General features: G+C 34.9%; 1 protein-coding gene and 1 pseudogene across 1 annotated transcript; both read right to left on the bottom strand.

Annotated features, from left to right (window-relative positions):
• Positions 1-2,018: 2,018 nt before the first annotated feature.
• On the bottom strand, positions 2,019-6,921 carry LOC120084167 (annotated as a pseudogene).
• A 125-nt stretch (positions 6,922-7,046) lies between these two features.
• On the bottom strand, positions 7,047-12,907 carry LOC120082877 (phytochrome E). Its single transcript, XM_039038240.1, has 4 exons — positions 10,487-12,907; positions 9,392-10,211; positions 8,205-8,498; positions 7,047-7,694 (listed from the first exon to the last, which is right to left on the bottom strand). The coding sequence occupies exons 1-4, from the start codon at positions 12,537-12,539 to the stop codon at positions 7,457-7,459; spliced, it is 3,405 nt and encodes a 1,134-aa protein (XP_038894168.1). The 5' UTR covers positions 12,540-12,907; the 3' UTR covers positions 7,047-7,456.
• Positions 12,908-14,319: the final 1,412 nt, after the last annotated feature.

Below are 14,319 nucleotides of genomic sequence, written 5' to 3'. Positions count from 1 at the left end.
TTGGAGTCCATAGGTACGTTATCTTTAGTATTCATGGTCGCTAGGGCTTCCCCTTACGACACCACTACTACTCCAGTCGAGCTTCCTTCCTACTGCACAGGTTGGTTAACAACTCCAGCTTCTATCAAAACTCCATCTTTTTCCATATTGCTCAAGATGCTTCCAAAAACTTTCTTGTCGTCCTTTCGTTGCAACTCACTTGCGGTGGGAAGTTGGGCTACAAACCTTAAGACTGGTGGCAGGGACACCCTCCTTGCGTGGTCCCTTGTGACTGACTGAGGAAAATGAAGCAATTGGGGAAGAGGGTTGTTTCCAGGTGGTTTTTGGACGGACGGATGGTCGGAGAGGTTTTGGGAGAGGTCTTGGATGAGTAGAAGCTTGTAGGAGCAGCAGCAGCAGGAGCAGCAGCAGCAGCAGCAGCAGCAGTAGCAGGAGCAGCAGTAGCAGTAGCAGCAGTAGCAGCAGCAATAGTAGTAGTGATAATGACATAATTTTTCTCATCAAAGTGAACCAATTGAAATGTGCACTTGGAGCAAAGGAGAAATGACATATGGTGGGCTTTTAATTTCTGGATTGGTTTTAAAGAGAAAATGAATTTTAAAAAAATGAATTTAATATTATTTTATGTTCAAGTGACTAGTTTTTGATAAATAGTGGACTCTTGTTTTTGTTGGGCCTTAAAAGAAATGATTTTAAAAGATATTTATTATTATATTATTTTTGTTTGTGTCAACGGCTAGTTAAGCTTAAATTTCCACCATTCAATTTTCTTTTACCAACATCCAACGACACAAATTAAATTTGGATTTCACCATCCTCCTCTATTTGAACATATTCTCCAAATTAATACAACATTTTTTATTGTTTTCAATCCTCCATAACTCATTAAGCCACCATTATTGCTCTCTTTCCAAGCTTCAAATTTCTTCTTTTCATCTTCTTCTTGAGAGAAATATTTTATGTCATGAGGATTGATTCATTGAGTGCTAAATTTGTAAATCCACTCTTTTAGAAAGTTTGTCGAGTGTGCTATTTATTCTAAACTATTGTAAGGGTTGTTCTTGATCCCGAAAAAAGATTTGTTGTAATGGTTTGACCCTCAACTGTGAAAAGAATCGGGTTTGTTCTTATATCCGGAAAAAGAACATTGTACGGTTCAATTCTAAGCCGTGGAAAGGGTCAAATTCGTAGTGATATATCTAAGAAGAGCTAGGTAAGTTGATGTAGGCCGATTGTGCCGAACTACTATAAAATTTTCGGTATCAATTTCTCTATCTCTCTCTTATTTAATTTGTTATTAATTTGTTATTATATTTTATTGCTTGAAATTAATTGTAATTTTTATTCTTAAAATCAATTGCTCATATTGAATTGTTTTGATTGGTTGTTCTTGAATTTCTACGTTAATTACCAATCTTATTATTTGAATCAAATTGAGTGCTTTAAAGTATTATTATTAACTTCTTGATTATTTTGAGTTGAATTTATTTACATGAATTTATTGTTTAAATTATTTATTAGCAAAAAGTTTGTTAATTTGTTTATGGACGCACATTAGTAGAAAATTTTAAATTAGTTTAAATAAACCCTATTCACCTCTCTCTAGGATTGCCATATCAATCCTACATGTGTTTTCTAGCTATTATTGATAGACTAAGATAGAAGTTGGCCAATTTTATCATATAATACAAATCCCTTTTTCTAGATCTACTTTAAAAATTCGAGGACTAAAAAGGTACTTTTTGAAAAATTAGGAATTAAATGCATATATTCTTAAAACTTTGGGGGACTAGAAAAGTATATTTTGAAAAATAGAGACTAAATGCTTCCAAAACTCGAGAACTAAATTAGTATTTTTCATAATTTAGCACTTTTTCCCTGGTTAACTTGAACATTGTCTACTGTTTAGCCGAGTGGCATAAATAATCCAATGGAGGAAGAGAATATGTAAGAATCACAAAATCAAGTGACAAACTTTTTCCAAACTCAATTGATAAAATTTTACTGCCAAAGAGATAACTTCTCACCTTTGAAAGTATATATAGGTTCAAGAGATAAATACTACTTAACCTTATCCATTATCTTCTGAATTCTAGCTAGAATACATTTCGAGATAATCCCAAATTTAAAGAACTTCGACAAGCACACGTGTGAGAGGAGATTAGAAAGCTGCATAAAAATGGGTTAAATTATATTATACAAAAGACCATAAACTTAGACATAGGTTTCACCTATATCCATATACTCTCTCTTAAAAAAAAAAATTACATCCACATACTTGAGACATCCGAGATATTATTATTATTATTGCTTTTTTTTTCTTTTTAAATAGAATTAAAAGTTAAAAAAATTCGAACCATAGATTTTGTAGTTTCTAGCACATTCTATGTCAGTTAAGCTACACTCAGTTTGACATTATTATAGTTGATTTTAACTTAAAAGATATCGTAAAAATAATTTACAAAATTAATTTACAGACATTAGTTACCTTTTCAATTAACATAGATGGTGTTATGTATCCTCTCTCAAATTTTTAGCATCAATTTTCATCTTATTTTAAGAGAAAAAGTAAACCTCCAAATACAATTTTTTAAAACAAATTTCAAAGTTAATTAAAAGTATAAAAAAGAAACTTTTCAAAGTCTACGAATATAATTGAAACCAAACCTATCTAAAGTTCGTAATATTTGTTATAATTTAACCTTCAACGTATAAAGAGAAAAGCCCTTTTGTATATTGATTGACCACGATCTATTAAGCAATTTCAATCGTACAGATTTCATCAAAAGAACACTCATCTAACCAACTAAAGATTGAAGAACAAAGTTGGTATAAGTTGGGAGAGGAAGAGCTAACCTCAACCCATTCTTTGTCAACCTTCTCAACATGTGCATTTGATTTGGGGATGGCATAGACCGAAGGCTTATCAATTTGCTTCGTCAATTTCTTTATGAAGCTCATTGAGAATATCAAGTCAAAGATTTTCTCAAAGTCACTGTCACTTTTATGGAGCTGAATCCCGATATTAGCACTGCAGGATGCAATATATCCAAGAAGTAGAGTGTTCATCCTAGCACTTATATGGCTGCTGCTGCATCTGTAAGAAGGTACATTGTCAACTCAATGGACAAGCAACTCAAGCAACTCAATGGCAAAGTAATCATTTGTCCACACAAAGCTTTTCAATTGAATGAATTGTGGAAGCTGAGCATACCAAAATCAGAGGCACGTACGGTCCGTCTTCAGTCTGAGCAGAATACATGTTTAAGTCAGAAAATGTTCTCAAAGATTCATGCTCATTAAGATTTCAATATTTATCTTAGTAGAATTCAGTGCAAATCCAAGTAATACCCTTCCCACATTAATGAATAAAAATACCTAGAAGGCAATGCCACCAGCCTATATTGTCATTTCAGCAAGAAAATCCTAGTAAATTACTTGCTTTAGACATCTATTTCCTAGTAAACTAATAAACTTCATTTCAACAAGTAAAATATAAAAAGTAGATTGAGAACTGCGAAAACCTGATCTTAGCAAAGCATTTCTTACCACATGCAAGAACGATTGTTTAAAACTCTAGTGAAGCTATGAGATTGAGTCCCTTTTTCTGCAAATTGGCATGTGTACCAAGTTCCTCTTCATTAGCACCAGAAATGACACATCTATCTGATATCCTAGTATTTTGTACTTTTCCAGTTTAGAGACAATGAATAGCTCGTCAACAGTCGACCTGATTCAAGTGGTCAATTAACAATACAAGGTCAGTGCATTGGAAAGTAGTCAAAAGGATTTAACCACACATGAACTCATTGACTTAAAGGAAACTATCAAATCAGACAACGAGAAAGTAATATCTTGACCTTTAAACTTGATAGAACCCATTGTAAGTAAATTTTAACTGAAGGAGATACTCAATTAGTCAATTTTAACTAATCACAACGATATCTTTCAAAAAGAGAAATGAAAATTGAAGAAACATTTGTAACATTGCAATAACAGGATTGGCCAACTTAAAATTATATAAAAAAAAAACCAATGACTTAGCACCTGCCCAGCAATTGGTTATGTACAGGTTCAAAGATATTCTGAAGGCATAAACTAGCACTTAAAAGTTCAATCAGGATATGCAGAAACCAAAACATACGGAAAGATGGAGACAAACTATATATTTCTAGTTCTACATCTAACTCAAAATTGAACTACACCTTGTAGGAATCGCAATATCTTGTAAAGCTTTTTGAAGCAACTTGGAATTCACTCCAACTATCTGATTGGCAAGTAACCTTCCCTGTGCTTTTTCTCCAAATTTGAAACCATAAAAAATGTGCTTCTGTTCCATTTCAGACAGCTTCTTTTTTGCAGCTACGAGGCGTTTTTGGAACTTTTTCCTTTCTTTCCATTCCTACAATGAAATATCGAGGTTACCAGACCAAGCGTCAAGATAGGAAAAAAGAACTTAAAATTGCAAGCAAAAGAAGGCTGAACATGAAAAGGGAAAAAAGAGTAGCAGAATTCATATTTCTGTCATAAAATACACTAATTGCAACAAAAACTTGTATAATGAAGCAACTATGGAACATGAAGTTCAAATGCCTGAATAATATCGAGACCTTTCATCAGGGCATTCATCACTTAAAATAAGTTGGCATCATTACTTCATTTATATATAAAGCATGAACATAAAAAATATGCCTCACAAGTTGGTGTCGTTCTTTCTTCGATCTCTCATCAGAATGCAAATTTAATTCCAGAAGACCTTTTGGAGGTGTAATTTTTCATTTCTCGTCTTTGGAGATCAACAATAGGAACAATTGCTTCGACAAAGGGTATCCAACGAGGCGACCAGATACTCCAGTTTCAATTGAGGTTGGATTTCCCAGTAGCCTCAATAATATCTCAGAACTATTAAGCATGACATGTAAAAGATCTGCCCTCCACTATCAAATACATTAACAAAAGTTCCAAGAGACTGACCAGTTCCTGAAAGGTTTGTATGCAATTAGTATCACAAGCAATCAAAGGCAACCAAAGAAAGAAATAGAGATATATAACATATTTTTATGAAGGGATAAAACATATAAACATCACATAAAGAAAAATTTATATTTATAAATAGTGCAAAAGCTCAATTGAAAGTAGGTAGTGCAGGAAAGTTCTACACAAAATATAGTTCCTCAAGAAGCAATCATCCATAATTTGTCAACAAACAATGAGCTGCATCAAATCTGTCCTCATTCTACAGAAAAGCAACAAATCTCCACAAGCAGACCAAAAATTGAATAACCGAATACTTCAACAAATCAGATTACTTCCCTAAAGAGGTGCATGGGGGGTTTCCTAATTAACAAAAATAATATTATAATTGGAAGTCAAATAAGAAAATTAACGTGTTTGAGAGACAACTTGTACATGCAAAAACATTTGCATACCTTCAGAATAACACTCATGCCAACAAGATCACGGGAATAAAATTCACCTTCCATCTCTGGTCGATCGTCTTCTCTCACTAGGAGAATTGATCCAATGAGTTGCTTGGCCTGAAATAGATAATGAAATCAAGACTACTGACACATTTTAGTTCAAAATAGTTTATTATGACTCTATAACAATATCAGTGACAATAGTAATATCTGCTGGGCTAACTTGGATGGTTGCCTTTCTTTTTTTTGGTTCAACTAGTAAATGTGCGTTAAAAAAAAAATCAATAATTATAAACTCATAGCTTCTATACATTAAACAGCTACATGAAGTACTAATGAGAATAAAGACACAATTTTCAGATAAAAACATGATTAGTCATACACAAAAAGGGAAATAGGGTCACCTGTTCCGCAGTATCAATTCCTACAAACTTCAATATCCAACTCTTTCGACCAGGGTGTTCCCTACCATCTTCCAGGTCAACTTCTCGGATTTCTTCCCTACCTGAAACTTGCTGCTTCAACCATCTTGTGCCAGGCTAAAGAAAAGGGGTAAGCAGCAGTTGCTATTGATTTAAGAGGACTAGGATGTTCTTGAAAAAAAAAAGGGACTAGGATGGCATACACACTCAAGGTCTGAGTAATTGTATTGTGAAAAGACTTGATAGGATGTAATTCCCTAAATAATAAACAACACCCCCCCACACTGCATTGGAGGGGTTTTCTCTCGTTTCTTTTTTTTCTTTTTTTCCCTTCTTCTGCAAAGCATTGGTGGTACAAGGCATACACTGTAAGAGTTTCAATTTCATTTCAATATGCAAGGAGTATAAACGTACATGTTCTTTCGAGAATTATTGCCATTGGTTTACCATGGAGAATCGCAGTTCAGGAAAATCAGTAGTAGGTTTTAGTCGGACTTCTCCCTCAGTCCCATGAACATTGGATATGTAACCAATTTCAACAAATCTTGACAGAGCCTCCACAGTTTCTAAAATCTCAGAAGTAGCTGAAACAGCAAAACAAATTATCATTTCACATTTAAATTACCCACGTCAACTCAAAATAATAACACATTCCCTTCAAAACATTAAACAACACCAACAAAATCCACTTGATTTCAAATTGCGTTTCCAACAAAGGGCACATATAACACCAAAACAGACGTGTTCCATCAGCCATAACTTAAACGAGATAAATTAGAGTAACAACCAAACTAGAAGAACTTACCAACTCTACGGTGAGAAGGCTGCAAAAGTGTGAAACTATGAAGATAGTATGAGCACAGCTGAAGAATTGAGGAAGCCGAACCCTCGCAAGTAAGAGGGAGACGTCTTCAGAAAAGCTCAGTGCAGCGATTAAGAATGGATATATTTGGAAAAGAAGGTGAAAAAGAGGTAGAACATAGCGGCAAAGTTCTCTGCAGCCGAAAATGGGGAGCACCGGAGTGATGAATGAGAACGCACGCAAAAGGGAAAATGGTGGCTCACCGACATTTCGCCATTTTTCGGAGAATTTAGCTCATTAGGGTACATGCAATAGATCTTAGATTTAAATCAGACCTCAGGCTGGGAGGTCCTTATTTTTATTACAATTCAATATCTTGGTGCAAGAAACAAAAATCTAATGTATGAGTCATAAAAAGTGCCAGAATAAGCACAATACTCAAATATATTACAATGTATGGCTTTCACATCCATAACAGAACAAACAAAACTGCATGTTTCATGTACACTGCCACATTGCTGAAACATGCACCTGAATCGACAACCACTGATATAGGCAGAGCTTCACACAACTTGTAAATCCAACTTATGATTTACAAACATATTGCTTACAATTTTCACATCAAATCCAACCATCCAACGTCGCCGCAATAAAAAAATGGGCTCATTGTATGCTTTCGTTTATTAAGTGACATGAACATGTTGAGGATCTACTGGGTTTCTGCAATGTCCAGGCTCAACATCATGTGCATCTTTGGAAGAAGGGTTCTCAATTCTATTTGAACAAGTGTTCATCAGCTCAAGAGGAGAAACTCAAGCCCTTCGACTCGTAGTAGCTTCCATCGACCCCCTTGGGTGCCTTAACTTGAGTTCAAGATTAATGAGGAAGTAACATTTGGTTTGCTCTCTAACATAGCGAACATTACCGTTCAATTTATTAAGAAGTCTACATGACAAGTTTAGGGCCAGGCCTTGTTCTGAAGTCCACTGTTGTCCTCCAACCATATCTTGGATTAGTTCCGGAGGCAGACCTTGACCTGGATGTGACATTCTACATACAAGAAAAATAAAAAATAAAAAATCATTGTCCCAGTTCTTGTGCCTTTCATGACTTATATACATCACTCAAAATGGTGCTAGAAAACGATTTAGGCATTGTAGTTTAAAAATGTATAATGATTGAGTCTCTAATCTTTAATATTATACAATTTGATCGATGCCAATTAACTTTTGTAACGGTTTAGTCTGTACGATAAAAATAATAGTCGTGTAGAAAAGAGATGACGGATTGGTTGTATTCATGTGGCTGTCACATTAGACTCACATTACACCTTAACAGATATTTTTTCATTGTAGGGACTGACTAGTTACAGAAGAAGAATTTTAGTTCATCAAGCAACCTTTACATCTACTGAATCAAAACACAATCCAATATATGATATATTTGCTCTCTTTCAAGTTCTATAAAACATATAAAAGACAAGGCTATACAAAGAAAATATGCAATAAAACTAGGGAGGAAGTGTGATATACAAGCAAAATGGAAGAGTTACTAGAGTACCTGATCTGCAAATGAATATGTTCATTTCCATCTTGTATAAGCTTCAAACCAGAAGTAATTTTGATTTCAACCCAACCATCCAGAACAGGCGCATACTGGACTACATTAAGTAAGAAATCGGACAAAACCAACTGAAGCTTAATTTGATCACCATATAGAGTTAATGTTTTGATTTCTTCTGGAATTTCATGAAAAAGTTGAATATTCCTCTCTCTGACCACAATCATAATTTGACAGATAATGGCATCCAGAACACTCCCAAAGACAAATTCTTCTCTCTTTATCTCTACTTGGCTGTTAAACCAAAGAAAAATTAGAGCAACGTGTAATAGAGTTGAGCAGACTATAGAGATATAAAAGCATAACAAGATCATTGATAATTCGGGTTCAAAAGAGGCTAAGGTACCTATGCACTTTTTATAAACAAACAAAAACAGTGAGTTATCTACCGAAGAAGTATTTTCTTCTGGTATACTTGGATTCATTCCGCCACTAAGGGAAAACCTTCTCCCACAGGCAAGGCATAATTGTGCACTATATGATATCTTCAATGTCTATTTGAAATTACTTTCTAAATACCTAAACGAAGTGTTCCTGCATTTTTTTTTTAAAAAAATATTAAACATTAAGAAAATCATTCCAAACTGACTCTTAACCTAATTAGATAAACTCTACATTTGTCCAAGTCTTTTTCTTAGAAAACAAAATTGATTCTCATTCATGACTTCCATTAAAGCTATGATACATGAGAGGAAAATATTACTCTAATCCTCGACTGCAATGAAGAAATTTGCACATTGCTCCGCCTAGGATCGGCCAGCGACATAGAACAAATGTATCTATCTACCTCCTTATTTCTCTTGAAGATTGATGTAGATTACTACAACTATTGGACAATATTAAACTTTTGTAGATAAATAAGAATATATTTGGCAAAAAGGTATTCAAGTGAATTATACCTATTCATTCATCCCCTAATTTATCACTTCTCTACTCCAATTGTCCATTGGCACTAACTTTAGTGGATGTTTCATATTTGTATGCAGGTGCATTGTGTTGAATAAAGAAATTGTTAAAAAACTTGCAAATTCAGAAGTTCGAGGCATAGTTGATGAACCAAAAAGAAACATCATATCGCCAGCAGAGGAGAAAAAAGATAGATGTTTAAACATAAGTAGATAAGTTACCAAGATGATAGCCCTCCTTCTAGACTTCTGAAGTCCATATCCTCTATTATTGTCCTAATTTGCCTCTCGCATGCATCACTAGTATCAAGAAAGAGTTTTTGGTTTTCCGTAATGCCAGAATTTTCAATGAGTTCATGAGTAAATCTGAGTCCATTCAAAGGATTTTTCATCTCATGCTTTAAGAAGCTCAACTCCTTATGCTCCAGAATGCTCTCTCTATCACTTGTCCCAAGTCCTTCTAAGACCCCATGTAAGTTGGGCTCAACAATTTGCAAGAAGCAAATACAACCAATGGCTTTTCCTTCAGCATCAATTCTCTTGTTCGATGTTAAGAGCACATCCACATAATTCCCATCCTTGTTGAAAAATCCTAATGGAAACTTTTCGGTTACTTCACCACTAATACCTTGATATAATATAATCATAAACCTAGTGAGGGTATCTAGACCTTTCAACCTACACAAATTCCCAAAGATCTCCCCAACTAGCATTTTTCCTATAACTTCATTTTTGTTCCAACCAGTAAGTTTTTCCATGGCTATAGTCCATTCACAGCAGTAACCATTCTCGTCTGAAACAAACATGGGAGGAATCAATGGACTCAGACTTTCAATAATAGTCTTATAATCTCCCTGCAGACGGATAAATTTATCCATCACACCTTTCTCAGAGGTAAGATCTTGCCCAACAAAGCAAACTCCAACAACTTTGTTTGTGTAATCTCTACTTGTGCAAGCATTAACTATAATATACACGTTCAACTTTTCTTTATCAGTTCCAAAACTTCTCAGTTTTAACTCCACATTTTTGTCTTCCTTACCTGAAAAACACAAGGACAATCATTTAATAAGTGGGAGGCAAGTGGGAGGCAGAGGAAAGAAAAAGTAAAGGGCTAATGCTATAGTGCTTAGTGACGGAATTAATAGTTAGCTTCAGAAACTATAAGGTCGACTATCCCCTGTGAAGAAAATTGGTAGAAGTCACGATCGAGAGCATTTTCTTTCATGCTAAAAGTCTTATATTCAATTTTCTATCACCGAGCCTCGTGACTTTACATTAGCAACTAATATTAATGTTCATGATATCTTCACTTACCTTGCAGAGCAGAGAAAAGTAAATCTTCCACAGTTCCACGTGAATCTTCATGAACAATTTCATTAACCAAAGATTTCCCCATAGCTTCTCCAGATTGTAGTCCCACAAGTTCAGAAATTTTAGCATTCCATCCATTGATCAAACCACTTGAGTCAACCCCAAAAATTGGAACGGTTGCTGTTTCAATCAACCTAACCATTTCACAAGCTACTGAACTGAGTTCATTAATATCCTGGATCTCAGCATCACTCAACTGGACAGAAATTTCTGCCTTAGAATTACTGTCCGTAGCATTCGAAAAAGACTCCCTCATTATGAGCTGCAAAGAGTGAATAGCATTTATTTCTTGAACTTCCCAAGACAAACTTCTACTCTTTGCAACTTCAAGAAATGCTTTAAATGATGATCTCGGATGCATTCTTCCACAATCATCCTTATCATCCGGACGATGCTTGGCTCCTCCCCATTGAATTTCCTTTGCAACATGGGACCTAGACCAGAATAAGAAATCCTTTGAAGTGATTCTTGCAGCTGCCATACCACACACCGCATTACCTAGTGAAGCAGCTTCAGGGTAGCCAACATCAGCCAAACTATCTGTGCTCAGCCCTGTAGAATCCCCATGGTTATTGAGTATCCACTCTGCAAGATCTTTGACTTGTGCTTCGGTTGGAGTTACACCTAACAAACAACATGCCCCGTTATAGTACAATGCAGCACCATCGCACTTCACGAGATCCATTATACTAGGAGACTGAGACAGGACTGCATATGGGGAGCCTCGGAGAAGCATGTCACAAAGTAAAGTTTGTGTTTTGAGGATCTTTTTCTCTGTTAATTGTAATGCCAATTGAAGTTCCATGTAAAGTTGCAGCCCAAACGCTTGCATGAGAAACTCGCAAGCATAACGAAGTGGGAAAGGGACATATCGAGGAGAAGTATGGTGGCACACTACCAGGCCCCATAGCCTTGTTGGTGAGTCATCACTGTTCATGATTATTGCCATCGCTAATGAAGCTAAGGAACTCATATTTGCCATGTATTGCAAATGACAGCTATGTGGTGCTCTTAACGTTGAATTCACCAAACAAAGAGGCTGCTTTAGTTCATCACTTTGAATGACCTGCACAGGCTTCGCGTGGCAATCACAAATCATCCTGATGCGATTTTGCTTAAACAAAAAACGAGCCGCTTGAGGTATATCAATGGCAGGATAATGCAAACCGAGGTATGGCTCTAAGTCTGACCTTCTGATTTCTGACACTACTTCACCATGTTCGTCATCATGGAATTTATACACCATCACTCTATCATACCCTGTAAGCTTTTGAACATCTTCGACAACCGTATCACATAAAACACCAATATCACCACTAGGTAGAGCCTGCAACCTGGAAATCGCTCTAACTGCAAGTTTCTGTGACTGCACAGCACCTGCAACCGACAATGCAGGATCAACAGACCGTGCAGGCTCTAAATCAACAACAATCCCCACATCAATTCTATGCAATATAGCATAAAATGGCTTCTGGGTAGTCCTAGAATAAACCCAAACAGGATTCAACATCGAAATCTCCCTAGACGAAGCTGCTTTGGCCAAAGAAGCACCAGAGGAAGGCGTAAACAAAGCTCTCATATCAACCCCAATCAGACCTTTCCCCTTTGCGGATCCAAATTGATCACTTAGCCCTAGTAATTCAAAACAATTCTCACTAAAGCTAACAATCTTAAAACTAGATTCTTCAATCGCAAGCAAACAACCAAACGATTGAACCAACCGACCCCTCTGAATCTTAGACAAATAAGCAGTAATTTGTTCTTCAGGTACGGACACGGGAGCTTCAAGAACTGATCTGGAATAATTAAAAGACTCACCAGATGCATCCGAGAGCTCAAACTGGTTCAAAAGACCAGCATCGGCATTATATTGAACAAGTGCAGCAAGTCTGTTGTCGGTGCTAATGGTGGTGGTGGTAGGACGAGCCCTAGTATTGCTATCAGCTGAAGAAGAAAACGCTGCCATTCCTCTTTCGGCACTCCGATTCTTCTCCATGACTGTAAACGCAAGATTTGAAGTGTAATTGAAGGGTTGTTCAGAGAAAGTAAGGGAGAAGCTGGTGATTGTATTGCTTGGTTCTTTGCTGGAAAGAACTTCCGTACGTCTATTTCGAAAGAGGAGCTCCTTCGATTTTGGATTTTATCTTCCAAGAAATGAGTCGTCGTCATCACTTGTCGCGGATTCACAATCCATCTCTGTGTTTAGCTTGGAATTTTCTCGCTTTTGTTTTTGGATTAGCATATTTTCACCGGTCCCTGTCTTCTCTGTGTCTTTCCGTTTCCCCTGCCAAACTTTCTTTTTCTTTATTCATAATTTAATCGCCAACTTTAAAAATGTGAATTGACTATTTTACCCTTCCTTTTATAAGGAAAAAAAAACTCCCTCTTTCCTAGCCACTCACGTGGATCTGCCATGGTCCGATGAAGTTGCTGCTGCTGTCCAAGTCGCCGAAAAGAAACCTGCCGCTTCTGCTGCCCAAGTTGCCGCCGTGCAGAAGGAGACGCGTGCGAGAGGTCACCAGCGTGGAGTACGAGTCGCGCCAGGGAGAAATCGTAGGTTCAACTTTTCAAGGGATAATTTGCTGTGACCCAATCTTGAGTGTTCAACAAATCCGACTAATCATGAATCATCAACTCATTTAAATTTGATTTTGTTCAAATTTTATGAATTAAATTGGTTCATGCTTCTTTCATATAACTCGAACTAATCTGAATTTATTATTAACTTTAAAATAAATGTATATATTTTGTTACTTGTAATATAATTATTCATACATATATTTATTTTAATTTTAATTAATTTCATTATCTTTTGAATGATTGATCCTCCAACAACTTAGTACTTTGAAATGAAAATCTTCATTATATTAGGTTATTTATCTCAATTCAACATATAAAAATAATTAAATCGGATTTTTACGTATTTACATTTTACTTATTTTTATAAGAAAAATTTAAATAAGTGGCCCGAATAAATCGAACCAACTTAATCAAAATTCTAAATCGAATTTGTTTTACCTTTTAAAAATTATTAAAATACATAGACACGCGAAAAAACCTATATTGCTCTTTTTATTATTATTAAAATAACTATTTTTAAATATAAAAAAAAATATTTTAAAATAATTTTAAATATAATAAAATGTCACGCTTGATAATGATAATGATAATAAACTAAGACAAACCCAAATATTTATTCAGATAAAAAAAGAATGCAGTCTTACTGAGCTTGGATTTGGACAGCTCCATCGAGTATTTAAGAAATTGGTCCACATATTTATATACTATAAAGAAATTGGTCCGTGTTTTGTGTACTTATTATTATTTATCTGGTTGAAATTTTGATATATTTTATAATAATTTCTTTGACAAAAAATATATTTTATTTTTTAAATATGGTTAAAATATTATTTTATTAAAAAATCGATCAAAGTCCCACATCTCCTGCATCAACTTGTATATATAAGTAAAAGATTGTATTTTTTTCAATATAAAATATATTCAAATGGTGTCTTTTTCATGTATGAAAATTATCATTAATATCTTAAAAAAAGAAATTACACCTAAAAATTAGTCATTGAATTTTAAAATTTATCTAATATGTATGAATCTTCAATGTTGTGTCTAATAGATTTCAAAATTTAAAAATATTTATCTAACTATAAATTTTCAATTTTTGTGTCTAATAGATTTTTGAAATATTTTAATTTTTAAAATATCAACTTATCATATTTGACATAAAATTTAATGAATTTTTTAGAAAAATTCAACCAGGT

Source organism: Benincasa hispida, chromosome 8 (assembly GCF_009727055.1).
Source record: "Benincasa hispida cultivar B227 chromosome 8, ASM972705v1, whole genome shotgun sequence".
NCBI lineage: Eukaryota > Viridiplantae > Streptophyta > Magnoliopsida > Cucurbitales > Cucurbitaceae > Benincasa > Benincasa hispida.
Note: the sequence above shows the minus strand (reverse complement) of the source record. Positions and strands in the feature narration are given on the sequence as shown.

Coding starts and splice junctions, on each gene's coding strand:
- LOC120082877 (XM_039038240.1), bottom strand. CDS start 12,539: ATGGAGAAGAATCGGAGTGCCGAAAGAGGAATGGCAGCGTTTTCTTCT. Junction 10,212..10,486: donor ACTTTTCTCTGCTCTGCAAG/GTAAGTGAAGAT, acceptor TGTGTTTTTCAG/GTAAGGAAGACAAAAATGTG. Junction 7,695..8,204: donor CATATTCATTTGCAGATCAG/GTACTCTAGTAA, acceptor TCTTGTATGTAG/AATGTCACATCCAGGTCAAG.